The sequence below is a fragment of the Brachyistius frenatus genome, unplaced genomic scaffold (assembly GCF_029030835.1).
Source record: "Brachyistius frenatus isolate BFR_SWC_R1_liver_20210118 unplaced genomic scaffold, ASM2903083v1 Contig_3, whole genome shotgun sequence".
Classification (NCBI taxonomy): domain Eukaryota; kingdom Metazoa; phylum Chordata; class Actinopteri; family Embiotocidae; genus Brachyistius; species Brachyistius frenatus.
In genome coordinates this window covers 557,324-583,944 of record NW_027210602.1, presented here as the reverse complement: position 1 = coordinate 583,944, position 26,621 = coordinate 557,324, and the positions used below count along the sequence as shown (strand labels likewise).

At 44.4% G+C, this 26,621-nt stretch overlaps 1 protein-coding gene across 2 annotated transcripts in view; it reads left to right on the top strand.

Moving 5' to 3' along the window:
• The window catches only part of ttc28 (tetratricopeptide repeat domain 28), a 107,167-nt gene extending 80,921 nt beyond the window's left edge, over window positions 1-26,246 (top strand). For both annotated transcript variants that reach the window (XM_069700766.1, XM_069700775.1), the window contains 27 exons: window positions 3,463-3,659; window positions 3,736-3,889; window positions 3,985-4,156; window positions 4,388-4,556; window positions 4,664-4,824; window positions 6,036-6,524; window positions 7,421-7,613; window positions 7,707-7,787; window positions 8,613-8,865; window positions 10,450-10,559; window positions 11,506-11,635; window positions 11,807-12,034; window positions 13,138-13,306; window positions 15,372-15,512; window positions 16,778-16,922; window positions 17,023-17,202; window positions 17,291-17,823; window positions 17,902-18,149; window positions 18,415-18,539; window positions 19,103-19,180; window positions 19,264-19,423; window positions 19,594-19,670; window positions 21,358-21,381; window positions 21,659-21,788; window positions 22,450-22,557; window positions 22,646-23,276; window positions 24,437-26,246. In XM_069700766.1, the coding sequence (XP_069556867.1) occupies window positions 3,463-3,659; window positions 3,736-3,889; window positions 3,985-4,156; window positions 4,388-4,556; window positions 4,664-4,824; window positions 6,036-6,524; window positions 7,421-7,613; window positions 7,707-7,787; window positions 8,613-8,865; window positions 10,450-10,559; window positions 11,506-11,635; window positions 11,807-12,034; window positions 13,138-13,306; window positions 15,372-15,512; window positions 16,778-16,922; window positions 17,023-17,202; window positions 17,291-17,823; window positions 17,902-18,149; window positions 18,415-18,539; window positions 19,103-19,180; window positions 19,264-19,423; window positions 19,594-19,670; window positions 21,358-21,381; window positions 21,659-21,788; window positions 22,450-22,557; window positions 22,646-23,276; window positions 24,437-25,520 (6,170 nt within the window). In that variant the 3' untranslated portion in view covers window positions 25,521-26,246. The remainder of the gene's footprint in view (window positions 1-3,462; window positions 3,660-3,735; window positions 3,890-3,984; window positions 4,157-4,387; window positions 4,557-4,663; window positions 4,825-6,035; window positions 6,525-7,420; window positions 7,614-7,706; window positions 7,788-8,612; window positions 8,866-10,449; window positions 10,560-11,505; window positions 11,636-11,806; window positions 12,035-13,137; window positions 13,307-15,371; window positions 15,513-16,777; window positions 16,923-17,022; window positions 17,203-17,290; window positions 17,824-17,901; window positions 18,150-18,414; window positions 18,540-19,102; window positions 19,181-19,263; window positions 19,424-19,593; window positions 19,671-21,357; window positions 21,382-21,658; window positions 21,789-22,449; window positions 22,558-22,645; window positions 23,277-24,436) is intronic.
• Window positions 26,247-26,621: the final 375 nt, after the last annotated feature.

Genomic DNA, 26,621 nt, shown 5'->3' with positions numbered 1-26,621 from the left:
GACGCAGGTGACAGGACGTAGGTGAGACGACAGGACGTAGACCGTGAGGACAGGATGTAGACAATGACAATACAACATAGACGATGACGACGGGACGATGAGGCCATTGGGAAGATCAACATTTTCCTCAGACGAAGGCTGTTATCTGAGTTAGGACGACAAAATCTACGTGACTAAAATTATAACATATTAGTTTAACATCCAAACAAACATGAACTTTCATGACCTCTGACCTTTCTGTAAACATCAGCAAACACCTCACAACTTGTGGCCAGGACACAGACGATAACGACAAGACACAGTCGATGATGGCAGGACGTAGACGACAGGAGGTAGATGATAACGATAGACTTTTCCTAATTCAGCTGGACTCTGTATTTTTTATCAAACGTGCCTCAAACAGAAGGAAAGAGTACATTTGTTGGGGACTATTTGCAGCCGCGGATGAACACATATTTTGCACTCTCGTAAGCATTTCCATGTCAGAAACAAACTACCGTGTGTGCACGTGTGTGTATTCATAGTGATAACGTAACGTGTCAACTTTGACTACACAGCCAGTAAATCCCCTTTAAAAGGATCAACCCGTCATGGGTTTGGACCTTTTTTGGGGGGGAGGGGGGTGCAGAGAGAAAAGTGTAGACAGAGCTGGACGCGTGCCGAGGTTTTTGGAAAAAGGAGCCACAGTTTACACTCCGTGAATCCTCTCGCTCTCTCTCTCTCCACGCAGTCTGACATGAAAACCACATGTAACCTCTTCCATCTGGTGTTTGGATGCCCACCCCCAGCGTCCCCCCGCCCCGCCCCATCATCCCTGCACTCCCCTCCCCTAACCCCTCTCTCTTCTGCCCCATGTGCTTTCACTGTAAAAGATGCCCACATTTTACACACAGTGAAAATCCCTGTCTTTTGGATGAGATTTTCTACTGTATGTTTGGTAAAGATGGTTTCAGGATTTCTGTGGGACAAATTCAGGTCCCTCATTTAAAACAACATCGCACACCGAGTTTTTTGTTAACAGTTCTGAAACGTAGTTTTGAAAAATTTAGAATAATTTTTTTTTTTAAAACACGGTTATGTTCGAACAAATAAAATAAGTCAGAAGGATCATCTAATATATTTAGATGATATAATCACGTGCATATTTGAGACTATTTAACATGAGTCTTGTTTTGATACACGGCAACATTAAAACACATTTAAATTTAAACGTTTTTAGCTAACTTGCGGAGTTTGTGCGGAGTAAACAACCGTCACACACAGGCTGTATAACGACATGAAAACATTTAGTTAATCTGGATTTCTATGCTACGTTCAAATAAAACTCGTGAGCTCGTGGTTACAACATGGGGAGTCGCGTGAAGCATATATTTGCCGTTCAAGTGGTTAAGTCGTAAAGACAGCGTGGACGGCGTCTAGAAGCCACAGAGCCTAACAAGTTTATCAGGCTAACAGGCAGGTAACGTAATGCAGGAAATACTGAGACACAGAGGGAAAAGATGAGGCCATTGGGAAGATCAACATTTTCCTCAGACGAAGGCTGTTATCTGAGTTAGGACGACAAAATCTACGTGACTAAAATTATAACATATTAGTTTAACATCCAAACAAACATGAACTTTCATGACCTCTGACCTTTCTGTAAACATCAGCAAACACCTCACAACTTGTGGCCAAAAGAATATTTTTGGTTTTCCAGTTTATAAAGTTCTTGCCTGTTTTTAAACAATTTGTTTCAAGAAATCTGTGTAAGAAGATAAAATAATTCAGAAAAATCATGAAAACTATTTTGTTTTTTAATCGAAATATTTCAAATTATTTCAGATTTCTTTCCACTTGTTTTCAGAAAACACAAATTTTAGGACTTTAAAATATACAAAAGTGACGCGGTAAGACTAAGACGTCTCAAGCTTCTTCCCTAACATATTCCGTCTCTGTAATCTGGGTTGTTGACATTGGACATGACACTTCGGCTGCTGGGACCCCAGTTTTCCTTCAGATTCACATCTCTGCAGAGCTGAAGTTTGAAGCAGCAGATATTATTTAATTTGTTGAGTTTTTCCCGCTGCAGCTTTTTAATTATTTACGGCTCTGCGCTAGTGGTTCTGGAAACCATGTGAGCATTTATTTTAATGACCACACACGTCGGATATTTTTTTCTCAGTCTTGTGTTTTTTGGGGGGATTTTTAACCTGTTCTCTCTCTACATGTGCTCTCACTGCTGTTTGATGTTCAACGCGGAACACTTCAGAGTTCAATAAACTCATGGACAGAGCTGCAGACTCGAGACTCGGACACGAGTCAGACTGAGACTTGGCTTCCAAAAAATCCTCGTTAGTTCGAAAACTGAATTTAGACGGAACTTGTCTTTAGTGACTCGAGACTTGATTTGCCTTGTTGCACACCGACTGAGACCTCCCTCACAGGACTTTAAAACTGCTCTATTGACACGCCGATGATTTTACTTTGACTTGAGACTTGATTGGACTTGTCTGAAATAAATGAAGACTTGTTTGAAATGACTCAAGACTCGATTGGACCTCCCTCACAGGACTTTAAAACCTCTGTTGACGGACAGCTTTGATTGTTGTCTGAAATGACTTAAGACGTGATTCAACTTCTTAATTTACTTGAGCTTTGACTTGGACTAGTCTCAAATAACTTGGGACTTGACCTAAAATACTGCTCTGCCTCCAGACTGAAGATTTAACTCAAATCATGTAAAGAGACTTGAGCATTGAGGTGACTTAAAAACTGCTCTGATTTGACTTGTTTCAAAAGACTTGAGACTTGATTGAGACTCAAGATTTGACTCCAACAATTTCAATTGACTTTATACTGGACTTGGACTTGTCTGAAATGACTTAAGATGACTTGGACATGATTTAAGTGTATTCAGACTTGAGACGTGATTTCACTTCTTAAATGACTTTATAGCTGACTTGGACATGTTTCAAGCTTCTCCACACTAGATGGGACACGTCTCAAAAAACCTGAGACTTGATTTTGACCTCTCAAATGACTTTTTACTGGATTTGGACATTTCTGAATCGACTTATGAAGACTTGGACATGATTTAAGTGTCTTAAAGACTTGTGATTTAAGACTTGTTTAACATCTCAAATAACTTTATAGTTTAAAAGGACTTTATTTAGGACTTGGACACAACTCTAGTGATTTGAGACTTGATTGGACTTCTCAAATGACTTAAAATTTGACTTGATCTCAAACGATTTTATAGTTTCAAAAGACTTTTTACTCTTGAACTTGAACTTGCAAGTTGGTCTCGTGGTGGACTTTGAGTCATCTGAACTTATCTTAAATCATCCCTCTGATCTTGAAACTGGAACTGGTGTTAAAAATATTTTATTGTTTTTTTTTTTGTTTTTTTTGCTTGTATTGTAACATCTTTAACAAACTGTGTCTCTCCTCCTGCTCCTTGTCCTCCTCCTCCCACCTCAGGCATCATACACCAGATGAAAGGCGAGTACGAGGCGGCGCTGAAGCTCCACAAAGCCCACCTGTCCCTGGCCCAGGAGCTGGGTGATTACGCCGCCCAGGGGAGAGCCTACGGCAACATGGGCAACGCCTACCACGCGCTCGGCATCCACGATCAGGCGGTCCGGTACCACCGACAGGAACTGCAGATCTCCCTGGAGGTGAGTCTCCGGACGCTCCGGTGGGAAAAGGTGTGGACTGGTCACGTGGAGTCCTAAAGGTGTCTTTGTGTTTCAGGTGAACGATCGCCCGTCGCAGGCCTCCACGCACGGCAACCTGGCCGTGGCCTACCAGGCGCTGGGCGCTCACGACCGCGCTCTGCAGCACTACCTCCACCACCTGACCATCGCCCGAGAGCTGCGGGACACTCAGAGCGAAGCGAGAGCCTTAGGCAAGTCGGGGCGGGGAGAGAGATGCACCTGAATCTTTTATCGGACCGAATATCAAAGGTTTCATGTTCTCTTCCAATCTTTTTTCTTTTTGCAGCAAACCTGGGTAACTTCCACAGCTGGAGAGGCGAGTACGCTCAGGCGCTGCCCTACTACCAGCAGTACCTGGCCCTGGCCCCCGGCCTGCAGGACCTGGAGGGGGAGGGCAAAGTTTGCCACAACCTGGGCTACGCTCACTACTGCCTGGGACAATACCGGGACGCTGTGAGGTCAGAGACATGATGGAGACACGACTTTTCTGTTAGAAAACCTGCTTCTATGTCACCTGGTTAAAGGTGTGAAGCTTCCTTTTCTGTACCATAAAGGCTGGAAGGAAGATATATTTGCTCATAAATGTTCATGTTCAGCAAAACAAACCTTTACTTCTACCCTTGCAGGCTGCTGATGTTATGTTGTGTAAACATCAAAGGCATGTTTTGAATTTTTCATCCGTCTCCCAGGTATTATGAGCAGGACCTGGCCTTGGCGAAGGACCTCCAAGATAAATTGGCGCAGGCCAAAGCGTACTGTAACCTCGGTCTGGCCCACAAAGCTCTGGGGGAGTACGGCAGAGCGGAGGAGTGTCAGAGATACCTGCTGTCTCTCGCACAAGCCCTGGACAACACACAGGTCACCTGCGAGCGCTGCGTTCGCTCGGTAAACTGTAAAATCCTGCCTTTTTTGAAACGGGAAAGGGTTTTTAATCAGCGTCCCGTGTCCTTGTGTTTTGTAAGCAGGCCGTTTTCAGAGCCTTCGGGAACCTCGGGGACGTGTGTGTGTGTCGGGGCGATCTTCCAGGAGCGGTGAAGTTCTACCAGCAGCAGCTGACGCTGGCGCAGAAAGTCAGCGATCAGCGGATGGAGGCCGACGCCTACTCAGCGCTCGGATCGGTTCACAGGTAATGAGGTGGTTAGCCACAAGAATAGACATCATACGAGGTGCAATCAAAGAGTTCGGAGACTTCCTGTGGTCCAAGAATAGAGCAGCAGGAAGCAGCAACCTTCATGAGGGAGTGTTCCAAGTGTCGTCTCTTGATCAACATCAGCAGTTCCACACGTTAACGTGACCGCTGGTACGTGAACATTTGTGATTTCACCACGGATCTGAAACTGGAGCAGAGAAACATCATGATTTTGAGATCAAACTGTGTAAATGGTCAACAGAGACCCTTGAAATGCTTCAGAAAGTCCACGGCGATGAAGCGACGAGCCGGGCGAGGTGTTCTTAGTGACGTTCAACGTTTCAAGAGGGGCGGAGCTTCACCGTCCAAGACCGAAGCAGGCTTTCAGCAAAATGAGCTGGTTGTTAGTGTTGTTAGCTGGTTAGTAACTTAAGTTTAGCTAGTTTTTGACAAAATCAGCTCTTTGTTAGTTGGTTGTTAGCATCGTTAGCTATTAACTCAAGTTGAGCTGTTTGTTAACTTGAGTTTAGCTGTTTGTTAGATGACGTCAGATCGTCAACACCGAGTTCTATTGTGACGTTCAGGTGAAATCACAAATGTTCACGTACCGGCGGTCACGTTAACGTGCGGAACTCAGGTGCTGATGTTGATCAAGAGACGACACTTAGAATACTTACTCATGAAGGTTGCTGCTTCCTGCTGCTCCGTGTCCATCACTGTGCTGCGTACCAGAACTTTTTCGATCGCCCTTCGAATATCCTGTGAAAAATTCAAGAGTAAATTGTAGAAAAGAACCTCTTAACTCCCCTCATTAGAATCCAGGGTGGATTCATTTAATCGAAGTACCAGAAGTGATCTGTGATTATCTCGCCAGAAACTGTTCACAGCTGGAACACCTTCATCACTTCTTTAAATCTCTTAACACAGCGCAAGTTTTTTTTTTTTTTTTTTTTTTTTTTTCATAATTCCATTGCATTTTCCACATTTCACTGTAAACAGGAGAAGTCAGAGCTCAGATCTCTCGTTACCCAACAGGCTGCAGCGTTGAATATGTACGATTATAAAGCAAAGCAAAAACCTCAGTAATGCATCGACCACAGCTCGAGGGTTTAACTGTGATTGACCTTGCGTGGCTCATGAATAACAGCTTCCACTTGTGTGGTTTGCGCTTTTTCATCTGTCTCCTCATCTCTCTCCTCCCTCCTCAGGCTGCTCCGGCAGCTCGACGCAGCCTTGTCCTTCCACAGCCGGGAGCTGACCCTGCGGAAGGACCTGGGCGATCGGCAGGGGGAGTGCCGCGCCCTCGGCCACCTGGCGGCCGTGCACATGTCCCTGGGAGACTACGCCACCACCTTCCAGTGCTACGAGGCCCAGCTGGGGCTGGCGCAGGGCCTCCGGGATGCCCGCCTGGAGGCGCAGGTCCACGGGAACATGGGCATCACCAAGCTGAACATGGGGGTGTTCGAGGAGGCGATCGGCTACTTTGAGCAGCAGCTGGCGATGCTGCAGCAGCTGAGCGGGACGGAGAGCATGCTGGACCGAGGCAGGGCCTACGGGAACCTGGCGGACTGCTACGACGCGCTGGGGGACTACGAGGAGGCCATCGAGTGCTACGAGAAGTACCTGACGGTGGCTCAGAGTCTAAACCACGTCCAGGACCAAGAGAAGGCCTACAGAGGACTCGGAAATGCACACAGGTATGTTTAAAGACAGTCTTATAAATATAGTCGTTTGCTTTCCTGCAGAGTTTTAGATGGGAAGATTGATATCTTACTACTAATTTCTCCCTTTATTGGTGGGACTTAAAGTTGCCTACAACTCTGTCTGATGGTCTGATTCTTCTCAGTACGAAACTATAATAATTTATCAAGCACTTCATTTTCAATCCTAGATGAAAAATTATCCTCCTCATGCAAAATCAAAACACAGGATAGATTACAGATTAATCTTTACACTTTTTAACAGAGGAAATGGATCACAAACAAAGGAAAGAGAAAGACGGGTGTTTGATTTCTTTCAAATATTTTTTTGGACTAATTTCTTAATGTCAATTCTGCTGCTCGATTCGAGATGCTGCAGACTTCTGTTTACATTTGTGTTCATATTTATGTCAGGATATTCTTCTAATACACAACTTGATCTTTTCTTGCCTCGTGCACCCACTACACTCTTCAAATTTAGAATTTTGAGTCCTATTAATAATAGAAAGAATCATATTTTTGTTGGAGTAATAATAGTTACTGCTGCTGTTCAGACAGTGATTCCCCTCGGCGGTCCGTTCTTCTGATGATACCGTACCAGTAATGTTCGCTGACAGGAGAACGAGGCTTAATGATGGCTTTTTCTTTATCCATCTGTTGTTTTTGTTCTCTGGAATGTGAATGAAAATCTAATGAGGAGAGAAGAGGTTCTGATTTATCTCAGCCTTTGTGGCTGTTTCTGGTTCTTCTCCAAGAAGATCAGAGACGTGTCATTAATCGGACTCGCTGAGTTGTTTTTTTTGGTCGCTTTGTTAAATTGCCCATGTGCGTCTCTACAATGAAACTACAGGTGTGTTTGTAAGTCCCAAGTTTTTTTGGTCTGTCCTCTGCAGGTCCATGGGGAACCTCCAGCAGGCTCTGGTGTGCTTTGAGAAGCGGCTGGTCGTCGCCCACGAGTTGGGCGGGGAGGGAGGCGGCAAGGCTCAGGCGTACGGGGAGCTGGGCACCTTGCACAGCCAGCTGGGCAACTACGAGCAGGCCCTCTCCTGCCTGGAGCACCACCTCAGCATCGCACGCACGGCCGGGGTAAGAAGCTCACCTGCAGGTGAAAAAGTTCCCGTCTCAAGTTATTGTTATGAAGCACGTGATGCACAGAAAATGTTTTTCAACCCCCGTCAGGATAAATCCCTGGAAGCAGAGGCAAGCGATGCACTCGGAGGCGTTTATCAGCTGATGGCAGACAACGAGACGGCGCTGCAGGTCTGTACGGACTCTCGAAACGGCGTGATGCGTTTGAAGGAACAGTCCGCGATTTTGTGAAATATCCTCATTACAGTTTTAGCTAAATTTAGCATAAAGACTGGAAGCAGGTGGAAACAGCTAGCCTGGCTCTGTCTAACCTGCAGAAACTACAGGTAGTCACCATACCGTGCAAAGAAGTAGTCCAGCACACAACCTCCATGTAAAACACAGATTTAACAGACAAGATTTAGGGCTAAAAATTTAATAATGTAAGGCATCCACAAGAACCCACTTTTTCTACTTTAACAGCAGATAATCTGAGCACAAAATAAAATGCACTGTTCAAAGGGGTTGGGCCGAGTCTCTTATTGAATTAGAGGTGTGTTTTACATGAAATAAACCAATCAGGGTGTCTTCTTCCTCTAAAGTCCAGGCATGCTGTACTTGTAGATTCCTATAATAACAGCTGATTTTGAGCAGGGAACAGATCTGCTTTTGTGCAAATTTATGTTCAAAATAATAATCTCTCATTGTAATTTTTTTTTTACATTTTTAATCTTTTGCATGTTTGTGAGCTGCTGCGTGTCCCTCTGTGTGTGGACCAAGCAGAGTGTACATCCAAATGTAGGTGCATATTAATAATGCACCCTTAAAATTACAGTAAAACTCCGCAGCAGTGGCGTAAAAACAGGTTTTTATACTGGTTAATCGCTTTCAGCTGCATCCAGACATCAATGCGCCGACAATGCAACCATCTACTCCACAAGAGAGTCTTTTCATCTCGCTATATTTCCAGAGTATTTCAGCCCAGTCCTCTTAAGTAACTGAGCGCTCCTCTCACAGTGGCACCAGAGAGCTTTGGATATATCAGAGCAGTCGGGGTGTGTGCGGAGCCAGGGCCGAGCCTACGGTAACCTGGGTCTGACCTACGAGGCTCTGGGGAAGTACGAGCGGGCCGTGGTCTTCCAGGAGCAGCACCTGAGCGTGGCGGCGCAGACCAACGACCTGACGGCCAAAACTCTGGCCTACGGGAGCCTGGGGAGGACACACCACGCACTGCAGAACTACGCTCAGGCTGTCATGTACCTACAGGAAGGTACCACACTGTCTGACCTCTTAACATTAATCTTAATCTTATCTAAAATAATCTTATTTTGTCTGATTTTATTCTTGTTTTATCTGATTTTAACCTTGTTTTATTTGATCTTAATCTTGTTTTATCTCATCTTAATCTTGTTTTATTTTAATTTAATCTTGTTTTATCTTAATCTTGTTACCTTAATCTTGTTTTTTCTTAATTATATCAATCTTGTTAATCTTGTTATTTTTTTTTTCTTATTTTTTTTTCTTATTTGATTTGATCTTAATCTCAATCTTATCTAAATCTCAAATTATCTAAATTTGATTTTATCCTTATTATTAATCTTATTTGATATTAATCTCGATCTTATTAAAATTTTATGTTATCTTAATCTTATTTCATCTTCACACAAGATTGAAGCTATTGAAGCTCTGCTAACACCGTGACAGGAGTCAAAAGTTTGACTCCGCCCATCTGCAGTCTGCAGAGGTCCCGTAATCTCACCTGGATAGAGATGCAGCAGCGTCTCCACGATGTTCAGATGAAGTCTGTTTTTGACAAACTCTCAACTTGTGATGAAAAGAGAACCAAAAACTTTGTCATCCCCCCCTCCCCCCCGCGGTCAAACAGACCCCATTTACAGAAGCGCCTGCTCTCAGCTCCGTACTTTGATCTGCACATCAGGTACCGTCTTTAAGGTCAGACTTGTTTGGGGTCGAAAACATTGTGAGGTGTGTTTGTGAAACCCCGGGGAGGTATGAAAGGTATTCATGAGTCGGACACCGGCTAATGGAGGATCAGAGCTGAGCTGTTTACCCCGCAGTGTGGTTTCCTTCAGGCAGCTTGTTGTCAATAATCCTGTTTGATTAAACTTCTCGAACCAGACGGCTCTTTGAAACACGCCTCTCATCTCTTACTGCATCCTTCTTGAAAATAATCCCAGTCTACCTCCTGATGTACGACTCGAAACACGGACGCAAACGAAGATCAATTAAAGCTCTAATTGTGATGGATATTTATGTTCTGCTGAATTCTCGAGCTCCTCCGGGCTCCGTCGGGCCTCTAACACATGGTCACAGTTTGTCACTTAACTCTCAGATCCTCCAGATTTTAATTGATCATTAACTCTCAACGAGCAAACGAGGAATTTCGGCGGCGAGTTGAGGCGAGGACGGAGCCGAAGAAAAAAAAAACACGTGCCTCCAATTAACCTCCCCGAACCGAAACACACGCACAGATGCAGAACATCACAGGGAAATCAAAACCTGATATCTGATGAGATTCTGCTCAGTCTGAGGGCCTAATGAGAGCTAAAGATGACCCGCCACATCAGACGAGATAAGACACAAACTTAAGTAGAGAGCAAGGCAGGAGCAGGGGAGAACACAACAACTGTAAATTTTGAATCAGCCGAATACAAAGCCAAGGGAGCGAAGAAAGACAAAAAGGACCACCAGGAGAAAAAGAAATATGAGCGCCGTGGGGCTCGAGTCGGGACGTGTTCACCTCAGCGCCGCAACAGGTGTCGTGAGCGTCAAAGGGGACGTTGAAGGAGATGGTTTCAGATGAGCTTTCCTGCTATCTTTCTTTTATCCTCAGGTCTTCGGCTGGCGGAGCAGCTGGGTCGGAGGGAGGACGAAGCCAAGATACGCCACCGCCTCGGCCTGTCTCTGTGGGCCAGCGGCAACCTGGAGGAGGCGCAGCACCAGGTGTGTGTGTGTGTGTGTGTGTGTGTGTGTGTGTGTGTGCGTGCGTGTGCGTGTGTGCGTGCTGAAGCCATAGCATCCCTACTTCTTCCTGCTTCACGTACAAGTCTATAGTATGAAGGATCAGGGATTCATCTTGGTTTACCAAGTTGGGAAAACTTTTTTTTTTAGAAGTTTAAAGGAAAGTTTGCAACATATATTTAAACCGTAAAGTCTTAATTTAATATCTCTTTGAGCTGATTATTATTAACAAACCTTACATAAAACTGCACAAACTTTAATTTCTACACTCGATATTGGGACAATCTGGATTTTAAATTTGAACTGTGTTTCATAATAATCACTTTTTATCACTTTATTGACGGGTTGATAATAATAATCCTTCTGTTCTTAGCCAAATGACTGATTATCAATCATTTAAATAGTTGCCAATTAATTTTCTGTCAATCATCATCTCTGCCTTACTTGTATATACTATTGGGTTTAATAGTAATGTAATAAAGCATCATATTTTATGAGCTTTTCATGTGTTTTTCATGCAAAAATATTTGTTTGTGAAGTAAAAACTGTACCTCAAGTCGTAAAAAAATTGTAGGTGAGTGAAAAGTAACATAAAAAATACTTGTACTGAGTAAATGTTTTTCCAATGTAAATAACTTTCATGTTTAAGGTCAGTTTCCAGTTTGATGGAGGGACGTGTGTGTTTGCAGTGCCACCCAGTGGTTATCTCTGCAACTGCACAGTCATTCAGATTTAAAATGAAGAGTTGAAATCAGTTTCTGCTTTAAAATAATGTGTTTTGAATCGGCAGAGATGCTGAAATAAATGAACGAAGACTCAATTAACAGTTTAATGAAAATATCTTCACAGTCTGAACCCTCCTGAACACCTGACGGAGTGTGGATTTTGTAGATGCAGTCTATAAATTGCAGTTTTTTCTGTGTTACAGCTCTACAGAGCGTCTGTGCTGTTCGAGGCAATTCGTCATGAGACACAGCACAGCACGGATTACAAGCTCTCCCTGTTTGATCTGCAGACCAGCTCGTACCAGGCTCTCCAGAGGGTCCTCGTTAGCCTCGGTGACTTACCTTACCTCGTTATTTTAAGTGTTTGTGAGGCATTCTCACCTTTTCCTTTGCACAAATTAACACCTGATGTCTGCGTTTGTTTTCACTGCAGCTGATTTAAACCAGTCTTGTCTTCTTTAAAGCTCCCTAACGCACCGTCTCGATGTTGTTTCTGACTCTCAGGCCGCCACGATGAGGCGCTGGCCATCGCAGAGCGAGGGCGAACGCGTGCCTTCGCAGATCTCCTGGTCGAACGCCAGAAGGGAAGCCACCAAGCGGCGAGCTCTGACCCGTACATCCCAGTCACCGTGGAGCACATCCTGGAGACGGTCAACGGTCAGAGGGCCGTGGTCCTCTACTTCTCTCTGGCAGGAGGCTTCCTGTACAGCTGGCTTATATCTCCGGGCGCAGGTACACACTGCTACCGTCACGCTCTTCAAAAAACACCCAAACAGTTTAATGTCATTTAGAAAAAGAGGCTGCAAAAACAATATAACTCATGACTCCTGATTTTTCCTCTGGTGCCACCGTCTGGCTAAAACAGGAATGTCTACAAAAATACTAAAGACCTGGTTGGAAAGATCAAACCCAGACATTAAATTATTATATGTTCATGTGTGGAAACCCTTAAAATTAATTCACACTTTTATGGAAATAAAAAGAAAACCTTTTGCTGCCATATATTCAGCATAAAAAAAAATTAAAAAATAATTCTAGCTATGATAGTAATTATTTTATTTTTTGAGAGAGATTAAAATGGTCTTTAATATACATATGATGCACTGGGTCATAATAAAAATAGACATTTAATAAAAGAGTTGTATATTTCATGTCCTACAGGTTCATGCAGGTAAATACTTTCAGTAATTTATGCTTATAACATTCATGTTACAGGTGTCCTCTTTGCCAAGGGTCCATGATGTTTTATTTGGAACATATTAAGCATTAAATAAAGGTTTGTAAAATTAGCAGTCCATCCAGGATGTTGTGTTCTTGCAATTGCAATAATTAACGTAAATTCAAGCAATCTACGCAATATTTGCAGAATCGCACTCAATTAATTTACATATTGCATATTCTCTTTATCAGGTAGTTGTTTTTAAAAAAAAAATTCACTTTTCTTTCCTCACCGTGCAATCTTTGCTAATTCCAGGAATTCTACCATTAAAAAAAATCATAAAATTCTGCAAATTACATCGCTATTTTTTTTAGAAATAGCTGCAAAATCTAATATTTTTGATTGCAACAACCACAAAAAACTTGACAAAATCCTGGAAGGACTGAATCAGGTGGAAATATTTACAAAATTGCTGCTGTAAAAAGCTATTAATATAGTAATATGGTTCAATTCTACAGTAATTGTGGCAACAAATTTGTTCCACCCAAGATTTTTGTTTTGGAGAATGCAACAGACAAAGTAGCCTATAAAATCCACCAACTACGGGGCTTTTAGCCAGGTAGCATTTTTTCAGGGGCTCTAACTATTCTGCATTCTTCCTGAAATGCTCCAACAGGTATCGTGAAGTTCAACGAGGTTTATCTTGGAGAGGCCGGACTGGAGGAATTCCAGGACGAAGGTGGGAGTCCGCAGGGTGGAGGCGGAGCGGGTGGAAGTCCAATGTCTCTGGAGCAGTACATCTGCAATGCAAGAGAGGCTCTTGGAGTGGACACCCACTACAGCAGGTAGGGCGTCTTCTCCACTGACTACTGGCATGAAAAGTTGCTATGAAACTTTCATGGTCCCCAGAGGATGCATCCTCCTGAATTGGGCAATCCTTTAGGGCCAACAGCAGCTAAAAATGTTCACCTATCCCATGTAATATATGAATATCTCTATCATATATTGGTAAAAAAAAATGTTTACATACATTTCATGGTCCCCAGAGGATGGATCCCACTGATTTTGGTGATCCTCTAACTTTTCCTCTAGCGCCACCAGCAGCTCTAAATGTTCATTTATTCAGTACAACATCTGACCCATCTATATGATGTAATGGCATAAAATTCTGTGCAGACGTTGCATGGTCCCCAGAAGATACATCCTCCTAATCACTTGTGTGATCTTCTGACTTTCCCCTAGCGCAACCAGCCACTCAAAATGTTCACCTATCCAGTGAAACATCCCAACATCTTTATGATGTACTGGCTCAAGATTTTGTGCAGACATTTCATGTTCCCCAGAGGATGTATCCTACTGACTGAAGTAATCCTTTCACTTTTCCTTTAGGGCCAACAGCAGCTCAAAATGTTCACCTATCCAGTGCAACTTCCCAACATCTATATGATGTACTGGCCAAACATTTTTTACAGACATTTCATGGTCCCCAGAGGATGTATCGTAATGGCTTGGCTGATCCTCGGACAGTTAATCTCGCGGTACCAGCAGCTCAAAATTTTCCAGTATAACATGTCAACGTCTAAATGATGTTTTACAGACATTGCATGGTCCCCAGAGGATACATCCTACTGTCTTTGATGAATTTCTGACTTTTCGTCCTTGGCTCCATTAGATTAACATTTGAGACTCTGAGTGAAATGTCTCGACAACCATTGGATGAATCAGCATGAAGTTTTCGGGACAGACATTCATGCTCCCCTCAGGATGAGTTGTAATAACTTTAGTGATTATTAAAGCTAATGTAATTCCCATCAGCCTCGGCTGTATTTTCCTTTTAGGGATGATTAGTGAATGTTAGGATGCTACGAAGCTGCACCGAGATGATAAACATCATCATCCCTTGAGTTGAAGCCTCATCTAATTATCTTATTGTTGTACATCTTTAGTCATTAAATCAAACGGGGGGGAAGTGAGCAGAGGAGGAAGAGAAGACTCGCTGCTGCATGTCATCTGTCTTCCTTCCCTCCTGTTCTCTGCTGCCATATTTCCTCATCCTCAATTATCCTGCCTGCAACTTTTCAGGCCTTTGGTTGGCACCACCGGACGAGTCTGTAAATCACTACCACATGTCGTGTCAGCAAATGTTCCCCCACACAAACTGCATCTCGACTTTCTGTGAAAACCGCTGCAGCGGGGGTTACTGTCGCCAGCAGTGATTCACGGTCTGTCACGTATGTGTGTGTGTGTGTGTGTGTGTGTGTGTGTGTGTGTGTGTGTGTGTGTGTGTGTGTGTGTGTGTGTGTGTGTGTGTGTGTGTGTGTGTGTGTGTGTGTGTGTGTGTGTGTGTGTTGAGTCTGGAGCCTCTGTCCGTTTTACATATGATGATTATAAATCCTGCATCATCCACAGCATGAAAATCATTTGCACACATGCAGCATTAAAACGCTTCCTGTCCCGTGAGGAGGGTTTTTACTGCCCTCTTGTGTGTATCCAGGAATCAGAAACTGCCTTTTTAAACATGGACTAACTCTCTAAGCGTGTAAAATGTGCAGCCAGAGGGTTCCGTAAAGAGTAATGGTGTTTACGAACAGACAGCCGTGAGTCCAGCATGAACGGTTGCTGTTATTAATTACTACTTATTTGCTCGTTTTTGTGAAAAGACTCTTGTTATTCTTCTTAAGGAGGTAGCAAAAGACTGCAAGATGACTTTTTATTTCATAACTTTTTGTTTGTTTCCTGCATCCTGTTAAATTAAATTGAGACAATGACGTAGTAATGATAAAGTAGTAACAAGAGAAAGCTGCAGGTTTTTCTACGACGAAGGATCACCAAACTTAGCTGAGTTAAATGTTAACATTTAATTGTTTTATAATGTAATTTTTCTCCTGTACGTTGGTGTCTTTTTGGCAGAGTTTGCTCCAGCAGTGAGACGGAGAGTGAAGCCGGAGATCTGCTGGAGCAACAGTTTGAGGAGCTGAACAGCAAACTCCCCTCCGCCACCGACCCCACGGGCTATCTGCGCATGGTGTCCAGGAATAACCTCTTCAACAGGTTTGATTGATTATTAACCCAAATATATATTTTTTTTAAATCCACAAAATTTTGCACAAATTCTTGGTCTCCAGAGGATGAAAATCACTAAATTTGGGGATCTCTTGACTTTATCAAACATCACCAGCAGGACTTAGTTTTCCCGAGAAGATGGATGGGTAGAGCATTTTGTATAGACATTTATCATCCCCAGAGGATGAACCCTAATGACCATTTTTTTATGTGGTTTTAAGTTAAATATCTCAACAACTGTTAACATTTCCGACAGCCGATATTTGACTCATCATAGCAGGAAAAGTAAAAAGGTGTAATTGATAATGTGAAAAATGATTGCATTTAATTTCAGTAAGCAAGTTTTAGGTTATTTTTATTTTGCCATGTTGTTCACTGTCATAGTTTTGTAGCTGTTGCTGGTCAAAATATCTGATGTGAAGATGGGGGAATTTCTCAGAGATTTGATTTGATTGATCCTGAGGATGAATCGTAATCACTTTGGTAGTTCTTTAACTCTTTATGTAACAACATCTAATGTCTAATTTGGCAGTATTTGATCAATTCAGGACAAAATACCTATAAAACTGTTCACATTGCCTTCAAAACTAGCTGTACTTTGTTTATAGCACTAATTAGCAACTGTTAGTATGATAACAAGCTAAACTAATGCTGTGTTCAAATGGAACTCGTGAGCTCGAGGTTACGACATGTGAAGTCATGTGCACTGTTTGGTGTTCAAGCGATTAAGTCGTAAAAGCACCGGTGCCAGGCAATGGCAACGTGGATGCCGTCTAGAAGCCCCAGAGGCTAACAGTTTATCAGCTAACAGGGCAGGTAACAAAATGCAGAAAATACAAAGACAAAGAGGGAAGAGATGAGGCCGTTGGGAAGATCAACATTTTCCTCAGACGTAGGCTATTATCTAAGTTATGAAGACAAACTGTACATGACTAAAATTACAATATTTTAGCTTAACATCCAAACAAACATGAACTTTCATGACCTCTGACCTTTCTGTAAATGTCAGCAAACACGTCACAACTCGTGAACTCGAGACTTGTAGAAGATTTTCAGTGCCGCTGTTGTGAATATCACAAGAGGGTGCCAATCATGCAGACTCGTCTCGTGCACACAATGAATACGACACCATTTCTTATCATTGTGAGGAGGTTATCATTCAGCTCAAAGCTGTGCCTGGTTGCAGCCTCAGAGTTGTTAGTCTTATTATTGAATTCATTTCAAACAGGTAACAGAGTGTGTCCTCTCAACAGGAGCTGTCAGAGCATGACGAGTCTGTACAGTGCCACGGTGTCTCCAGTGAAGGACAGCTTGTCGTCTCTTTGCCGCCTACCGAGTACCATCGGCAAACCTCCTCTACGAGCTCTTTACGACCTACTGATAGCTCCAATGGAAGGGGTACGCATGAGTGTGAATTATCTACATTTAAATCGACTGTGTATTTGAATTTCCTTTTTTATACTTTATCTCTTGAATTTGTGTGTCATTGTCCCTCCAGGGTCTGATGCACAGCAGCGGACCCGTGGGCCGACACCGACAGCTCGTGTTAGTTCTGGAGGGGGAATTGTACCTGATCCCCTTTGCTTTGCTCAAAGGCAGCTCCTCTAATGAGTACCTGTACGAAAGGTTCAGTCTCCTTTCTGTACCGTCTTTAGCCAGCCTGGGAGCATCGATCAAGGTAGGACATGAACATCATCGTCTTAAACACTTTGTTGGTTCCACTAAAATGATTGTTAAGATTTCTGTAATCGGTGTTGGATCCACAGCCTCATCCCCGCCGCTGCGGCCCCTTACTCTGCCCCGATGGAGGCTCGGTGGCCGCAGTGGTCGGCGCTCCCCGCCTGCCCCCCAGCGTCATGGACCGCTGGCTGTGGGGGCCTCTACCTTCAGCCGAGGACGAAGCCCTGTGGCTGGGGGAGCAGCTGGGATGTCACCCCCTGACCGGAGCCAACGCCACGAAGGAGCGCGTCCTGGCGGCGCTGAGTCAGGCCGAGTGCGTCCACTTCGCAACGCACATATCATGGAAGCTGGCGGCGCTGGTCTTCGCCCCGGAGCACGGCGGAGGGGAGGGGGCGGGCGGGCGACCCAAGGAGAAGTCCCCGTGCGAGGTGTCGGGCGAAGATCAGGACGGAAAGGCAAAGGGTCTGTTTTCGAAGAGCAGCCCAGACGAAAGGAGCGACGACGGGGAGAGTGTGCGTGACACGGAGAGTGTGTGTGACAGTCCGCCGCTTCAAGACTTGCTCCTCACCGCCGCCGACATACTGGACCTGTGCCTGGCAGTCAAACTGGTGGTTCTGAGGTACAACTCGTACAACATTTACCGATCCGGTCCAGTGCGATAGCTGCACGTGACCTCTGACCCCCTTCATCTCCTCAGGTTGTACCCGGAGTCCAACAACAGGGTGACAGCCGACGGTGTCGTGGGTCTGACCCGAGCCTTCCTGGCTGCAGGGGTGCAGTGTGTGTGCGTGTCTCTGTGGCCGGTGCCGATCGCTGCCTCCAAAGTGTTCACGCACACGTTCTACACGGCGCTCCTCAACGGGACCAAAGCCAGCGTGGCTCTGACGGAGGCCATGAAAACGCTGCAGGGCAGCAAGCACTTCTCACACCCCTCCAACTGGGCCGGTGAGCAAACAACTCTTTGAGTTTCAATAATACCACACAGGATTAATCTGATAGAAAACATCAAGGTCTTCTTACTCGTCGTCGACCACGGCAGCATGTAGAAGCTAAAGAGCCACATATTTCCCCTCAGGACCAAAAAAAGGATTGTTCTTTGTCTTATTCCAAGTTTTCAAACGTTTTATTTTCATTTCATTTTGTTGAGTTATCTATAAACCAAATGGATACAGCTGTAAAAACACGGGAAGTCGTGTTTTTTTTTTTTCAGGTTACATGCTGATCGGCAGTGATGTGAAGCTGAACAGCCCCATGTCGCTGGTGGGTCAGGCCCTGGCGGAGATCCTCCAGTACCCAGAGAGGGCCAGAGACGCCCTCAGAGTCCTGCTGCACCTGGTGAGTTGCCAACACACCTCCAGAGTTATTAACAGTGTTTATATGAGTCTACATTAGTCTGAAAAGTGACGCCAATGCAGAAGTGCCTTAAAGTGTAATACCACCTAGGGCCACTAGGGGCTGTCTACAATAGACTCCCATTCAAAAAGCATCAACTTCTCTCAAGAAAGTTGCTACTTGGGTGACACCAATCGTAATTAGTTTAACAATCCAAGATAGATATCAGCTCTGTGACAGACAATTTGCCATCAATATGACATAAACGTGACTTTTAAATAATCAGTTAATCGGTGATGTCAGCAAACACATTGTTTTCTATGAAAGTAAATTTAATGTCTTTGGGTTTCAGGTTTTTTATTTGACAACATTTTATAGACCAAACTACTGACTGTATGTAATGATGACCCACTGTGACCCTGAAATGCTCATGTTTATCCCTCTGATAGTTTTTAAAGCACCACTTTCCCTCCATCTCCTGAAAAACAACTTAAATCTACTGAACACTGGTGGGCTAGTTGAAGAAGAAGCCACGCTCAGCTCGCAGTACCTCTGTGTCTCCACAGGTTGAGAAGTCCTTGCAGCGCATCCAGAGTGGCCAGTGTAACCCGATGTACACGTCGCAGCAGAGCGTCGAGAACAAGGTCCGTGTGCTGCTCCTTCCGTCTCTTTAAATGTCAGCCTCTCCCGTGTCTTCTCCGCTCACGTCCGTGTGTCTTCTCTGAAGGTCGGCGGGGTGCCCGGGTGGCAGGCCCTGCTGTCTGCCGTGGGTTTTCGGTTGGACTGCTCCGGCAGCGGTGCCGGACTCCCCGGGGCGGTTTTCTTCCCCATGTCGGACCCCGGGGATCGGCTGCAACAGTGCAGCACCACGCTGCAGTCTCTGCTCGGTACCGCGGCTTCTCTCTTACTCAAAACGTCTCTTATGTCACTCACGCCGATGAACTAACAACCAGTTTTGTCCTGAACTGTCAGATGACATTTTTCCACTTATAAGCTACACCTGACCAGATATTAAATCTCAGTTTGAAGGTGTAATTACCCTCCTGTAACCCCGCAGGTCTGACTCCGGCAGCGCTGCAGGCTCTCTGTAAACTGGTCACAGTATCCGAGGCCGGAGAGCAGCTCATTCATAAGGTACTGCCATGTTGTACAGTAGCAGCTCAGATGTTCATGACAGGGGTGGAAGTACTCAGACGCTTTACTGAAATAAAAGTACCGATACAACAATGTAAAAATACTCCATTACAGGCATATAAAAGTGGACTTAACTTTCAGGTCTGACACGTGAGGCCAATGTGGAAGTGCCTTAAACCACAATACTGCCGAGAGCCACTAGGGATTAGCTTTAAAAAGCCTCCGGCTCCATGGAATCCCATTTAACTTCTCTCATGAAATACAAAGTCAATAAAATGTCTCCACCAGCTATCTCGGTGTTGTTAGCTATTGTCACTCCTTCTTATTAGTTTTCTGGCGGCCTATCTGAAAATAATCCCTTCATTGATTAGGCATTAGGCCTTAAAAAGCGGTATGTTTGGGGGCGTGTCTATTTGATTGACAGGCCGGTGGTGCAGTCAGGTATCCACTATAGGTGGGCGGGGCCGAGTGTCATTGGGGTCCCAATCAGATTGAGAAAACAAGATTTCTCAGAAATGAAGACATAATAGCTAAAACTGTTGTCCATTGTTTTTGTGGTCAGTGACATTAAAGATATTAAGACAAAATTTAAATGGGAATACAGAATGGGGGGAAAATACTTCTGGAAGCAGTGGCCCCGCCCACTTCACAACTTACTCTGTATCATAAAGTAAAACATACGCCAAGTAAAAAAAGTTTAAAAAAATAAACGTTCAAGTTTTGAATAATAACTCATCGTTAAATATTTAAAGTAAAATATTTCTCTCTGAAATATAGTGGAGATGAAGTATGAAGTAAAATGGAAATATTCAAGTAAAATATGCTTCTTTATATTGGTGGGAATCACCAGAGTTCTCATGATACAATATTATCCTAATTTTAATGCGTGTTGCAACATACATTTTGATATATTGTGATCCATTACTTTTTTGTAGCTTTAAATGATGTCCCCCAAACAAAATCTTGTTAACATCTGATCAAATATTTTAGCTAAAAAAAGAATGTCACGTTAATAATTTTTATTGTAGCAAAATTGGATCATCAAGCAAACAGACAGAAAAACGAAATAAAACATTTTGTAAACCTGTTATAAATGTTAAATACACCTGACAAATGAATTTATTTGTTTATATAGTTAAATACTCTTGTCCATATATCAATACATCGATAATATTCCCGCGCAATGTATAGCGCAAAATCCCCCCCCCGCTTCTCGTACTTTGGTAGAGTACTCGAATAAATATACTGAGTTACTTCCCAACCCTGGTTCATGCCAACATTTTGAGCATTTTGTGTGTTGTTGTTGTAGTCGACGTGCTTATTTATTATTGGATTGTGCATCTGACATGATCATGAGATGTTCTGCACCTGTTTTCCCTATTTCCCGCCCATAACTCGAAAACAGATCCATCATGCATCTGGTTGTGAAATGTTATTACAGGAACTCCCCACTTTTCATTTCACTGTCAGTTTTCATGTGCAGCTGTTTGTTTATTGGTGACAAGCTGCATCACTGTCGGCTCGTCGTAGCCCTCCATACACACTGTATTGGTAACATCAGGCAACATCAGCATAAGCAAACCATCGTTCATGCATGGCTGAGTGTGCAGTGACTCAAACCCAACATTTTCACTGGAATAAACCACTAAAGTTGTGTTTCCTCTCCTCTCATACCCACCTCACAAAGGCGGTTATAAGCATGGTGGGAATGGTAAGTTCAGTTCAAAGACTGGTCAAAGCCAGTAAACACAGAATCGAACGCTAAGACGCCGCACGTAGAGATTTTGTTTTGAAAGATCTTTGATGTGGGTGCTGTGTCAATCTTGCTGTAATAAATATAGTTTGATCACCAGTTTACTCAAAAAAATGATGCGATTTCGGAACATTCTTTTCATGTGACATTAGAAATGAGTCAGCAGCATGAAGCAGCCCTCTCTTTCCCTCCTCCTCCGTCCTTCCAATCATTCCTTCTCCTTTCCTCTCCGAAGCTTCATCAAGTGCTGGTGCAGTTGCAGTCGGGCGACAAAGAGCAAGACTTTCCGCTGGCACCGATTCAAGTGTCGATAAGTGTGCAGCTCTGGAGGCTCCCGGGCTGCCACGAGTTCCTGGCTGCGCTCGGTGAGTCATCGGCCAAAGAAACTACAGCTTCACTCTCATTTTTTTTCTGCTTTATTGTCATTGATCCACTTCATCAGCTGGGTCAATTGTAGGTATAGTAGTGAATAAAGAAGAAGTAATTGAAAGAACCAGATTGTTCTAAAGTCAGTAGAGCCCAGTAAGAAGTTACGTTCATAAATCCAAAAATGGATATGACACAATCCCAAATATTATTATTTGTCCATCTGTCCATCCTATTCTCAAGAATATGTGATATCTCTATTGGCACAGATATTCACTGGAACTCAAGGATGAAATAATTCAATTTTGGTGGTCAAAGGTCACGATGAACTCCTGTCAGTCCCAATCTTGTGTTCACGATGCCAGACCTAAAAGACCAGAAGTGGAGATTGTGATCATAGCTCACATTTGGTCAGATCCTGAAACTAATCACTAATCTTGGGTGTCCATCTTGAAACTGTGCTGATTGTTTAGATCTTCTGTGCTGTCTGATTATTTAATGAACTCATCATGTTTTGTATATGTAAAATCTTCATCTTTAAATTACCTGCTGTTAAATAACTGCACTGGAGTGGAGTAAAGAGCACATTATTTACCTCTGACTAAAAGTAACATGTAAAGATTCAAGTTAACTGAACTGAAGTCCTGGTCTGTCCGTCAGGGTTTGATCTGTGTGAGGTGGGTCAGGAGGAGGTGGTGCTGAAGACTGGAAAACAGGCCAGCAGGCGCATCATGCATTTCGCCCTTCAGTCTCTTCTGGCTCTGTTTGGTGAGAATAATTCAAAACTTTTTTTTTTCAAACTAAATTCTGTTAAATCTTTGTCTGTGTTCCACTAATACTCCGTCTCTTCTTTTAGACTCCACAGAGCTTCCCAAGCGACTGAGCATGGACAGTTCGTCCTCCCTGGAGTCCCTGTCGTCCTCCCAGTCGGCCTCCCAGCCACACTCCTTGCCCCTCTCCTTCGGCTGCTACCCGCCTCAGCCCTCCTTCTTACCTCCCGTCTGCCCCGACAACCTCTCCTGCGACGCCATCTCCGTCTACAGCCTTAGCTCCCTCGCCTCCTCCCTCAGTTTCCTGTCCCGACCGGAGCCCGCGGGAAGCGACGTAATCAGCCAGCGCTCACATCAGCAGGAGCCAGAGAGAGCCCGCGGAGGGGCGGGGCTCTACGCCCCGCAGCGCCATTCAAGCGGCCTGTCGAGGGGTCGGCTGACCAATCACGGAGGAGGGGAAGGAGACGAGGATGAGTACGAGGGGTACTCCATTATCAGCAGCGAGCCGCTGGGGCGAGGAGGGCGGGAATGTGACACCTTGCCACTTCCAGCGGGACACCGACACGGCAGAGGGGGCGCTGGGAGGGGATCTGTGGGAGGGCACGGTTATCCTCTAACAGTGTCCTCCAAGGGAAGCATCAGCACGCCGACATCTCCAATCAAAGCTCCGCCGCTGCCCATTACAGCTTCCTCAAGCCCCAAGGTCAAGCAGGAAATGTAAGTTCAGTACTGTTTGTTTAGATGTAAGTGGACGAAGCTACGGGTCTGAAAAATGAGGCCGATACGGAAGTGTCTTAAGCTGCAATACCACCGAGTGCCACTAGAGGTTGGCTCCAAAAATCCTCCAGCTCCATAGACTCCCATTCAATTTCATGAAATTTGAAGGTTTTTTTGTGAGTTATCTCTGTGTTATTAGCTAAAGTCACTCCTTCTTATTAGTTTTCTGGCGGTCTATCTGAAAATAATCCGTCATTAATTAGAAAATAAGCTTCAAAAAGACATGGGGTGTCTGTTTGATTGACAGGCCTGTGATGCAGTCATGTTACAGCTATCAGTGGGCAGGATGTAGTGTCACCGGGTTTCCAATCAGATCAGTCCGATCCACCGCTGGCTCCTCCCCCAGCTTCTCCAAATATGGTCACTTCCTGCTCCAAACCGCTCTGAACTAGCAAGATGGTGACGGACAAACTCTGAACTGGAGGCTTCATAACGTTCACAAACCAACGGGTGACGTCACTTTTGGTTGGTCGAAGGGAATTTCTTCAAATTTGGCACAAATCTTCACTTGGTCGCAAAGATGAACTGATAAGAGCTCAGGGGTAAAAGGTCAAACGTTGCAGTGATGTCACGCAACACATTTGTGGCCATAACTCGAGAATTCATGTACTAATTACGACAACATTTCAGAATATATTAGTGAGATTTCACAGAGATTGAGTTTTGGAGGTGATAATAGACAGCTTGTTTCCAGTCTTTATGCTAAGCTAACTGCCAGCTCTCTTCATTGTTGCTACATCATTAGCATACATTTTCTAGCATGCTATTGTCTCAGCCAAACACCTAACTGTAACTGTTGATGTTTTATCAGCAGCGCACACAACTGAACGTAGTTCCTACCACGATGCATTCTGGGAGTTGGCTTCTCTTCCTCAGTTTTTATGTACACAGGTCTGTATTTTTTTCGATTTAATATCGAAGAACGAGATATTTTTCAACAACCTCCATTTTTTTTACTGATGGTTCAACCAGGACAGTTTTGCGCCTCTGTATCTTTCAGTTTTTCTGTTTTATTACAGAGTGATATAACAGTTTCAAAAGGCACATATTTCATTTCTACATACGGGAAATTTATCTCTCTATTTCATTTTGTTTTCCAGTTCACCTCCCCAGCGGACCGGCAAAGGGAAGGTGAGCAGCTCCGAGTCGGACCAGTCGAGCACCGAGACGGACAGCACGGTCAAATCCCAGGAGGAGAGGACGGGACCGGCGGGACAACTGGATCCTCAGGAACTGGCCCAGAAGATCCTGGAGGAGACCCAGAGCCACATGCAAGCCGTGGAGAGCCTGCAGAAGGCAAACATGAGGGCGAAGATTCCGAGGGGAGCCGAGGGGAGAAAGGAGGCTCACGCCAGGCAGCCGTCCGCGTCGACTCCCACGACCCCGACTCTGACTCCCACTCACGGAGCACGAGGCTTCCAGCCCTCCGAAACCAGTGCATTCAGCAGACCGCCCAGCAGAGCGAGTCTGAAGGCGTCCTCCTCTCCGCTCTCACTCTCCGGTCATCTCTCCACCTCCGCCTCAACACCTCCTCCGACTCGACCCAAACCGCCGTCCCGCTCCTCGTCGCTGCAGAAAGTCAGCTCGGGCTACAGCAGCCCGGCTCGTTCCTCCCCGTCTCTGTCTCTCTCCGTGAAGGACCGGGCTTCCCCAGATGTGCACACGCTGAAACTGAAATACCCCAGCTCACCTTTCACCGCCCTCATCTCACCTTCACGCTCTCCCACCGACACCGCCCCCTCGCCGGTCCTCTCCTACTCCTCCGCCGGATCCGTTTCAGCCTCCTCCAGCCCGGCAAACACCCCCGAGCTCAAACAGGACAACAGAGTCCAGGCCGTCCACAACCTGAAAACCTTCTGGGCCAACGCCGGCCAGAAACACGAGGTGCCCTGCGCCGGCAGTTTACTCCGAGGTGGGAGCAAAAAAATGAGCACGGTTCAGAAGGATGTTCTGGGTTTGCTGAATCTCTCACCGAGACACGAGTCCGTCGGGAAAGACGCGGAGGGACCCAAGGATCACAACACTGACAGCAGACCAAACGGGCACCAAAAACTGGACAGTAAACCGCCTCCGCATCCGGCGTCTGGTCTTCACACGAACTCCAAAGGAGGCATGAGACTTCCCTCTGGGAACGGCTACAAGTTCCTCTCACCCGGACACTTTTTCCCGTCCTCTAAATGTTGAGTTCGGATACATTTGACCTGCTGATCTTTGACCCAGGAGGGCAATGTTCTGGGTCATTTTCTGTGTATTTATACAACGACAGGAGCTTCTCAGTGAAACACATTTTTCACAACCCCCCCCTGCTGAAGACGAGGATGAAAAAAAAAAACAACGTTTTAGTACCGACCGTGATTTTACATGTTTTATGTGAAGGGATGTAAATGTTTTGAATGTGATGACTGTGCCTTCTTCTGGAGAGAGCTGGAAGGACTGAATAACTCTGAGAGAAGTGTCTCTGGCTTTAACTGTGTTTCCATGACTGATAGAGAGCATGTGTCCCGATGCCTCCGTGTACACTGAAAAGAAATGTTCTGACTTCCAGTCCGTTGACTGAATGAAGATTTAAAACGCTCGCTATATTCGTGTAAGTCGACCTGAATTTTAACTTGATTTTATTGCGTATTAATTATTGTCACATGTCATTACTGATTCTTATCGTTGTCATTTATTTTGTTCAGTAAACCGTGTTTTCCAGTCATTATTACACATTTTATAAAGACAATTAAAACCAAGAAGAGAACATTTTGATATTTTTATGGCGGTTCGGTTTCACGTGTGATTGTCAGCATGTTTCCTCTTGCTGTTTCATTCACTTTATAATGTACAATTTTGCAGCTGTGCCAGACTCCTATTCAGAAAAACCTCAATCACTCAAAAAGTTGACAAATAAAAATGTTTCCCTTCCTGGTCTCGCGTTGATGACATAAATACTTAGTGAAGCTCAAAATTCTTCAAACATTGTTTTTACTTATAATAAACGCAAAACCGTAAATATAAAATTCTGTATTAACAGTATTATTACAGCAGTATAAATACATTTAACCGAGTATGGTGCATATAATTTTAAACTGCTTTTACCTGAGGCATTTTCTGCTACTTTACCTGTTCTCCACTATCTCAGGTCACACTCTTTTATTCCACCACACACTTGCTTAACAGCTACATAATTAGTCTGCTGATGTATCAATGTGTGCATCACATTATGGGGCTAATTTGAATTATTTAAATGCTATTGGGTAGCTTTTCAAACTCCCCAAATTAATCTTTGAATGCATAGTGTTT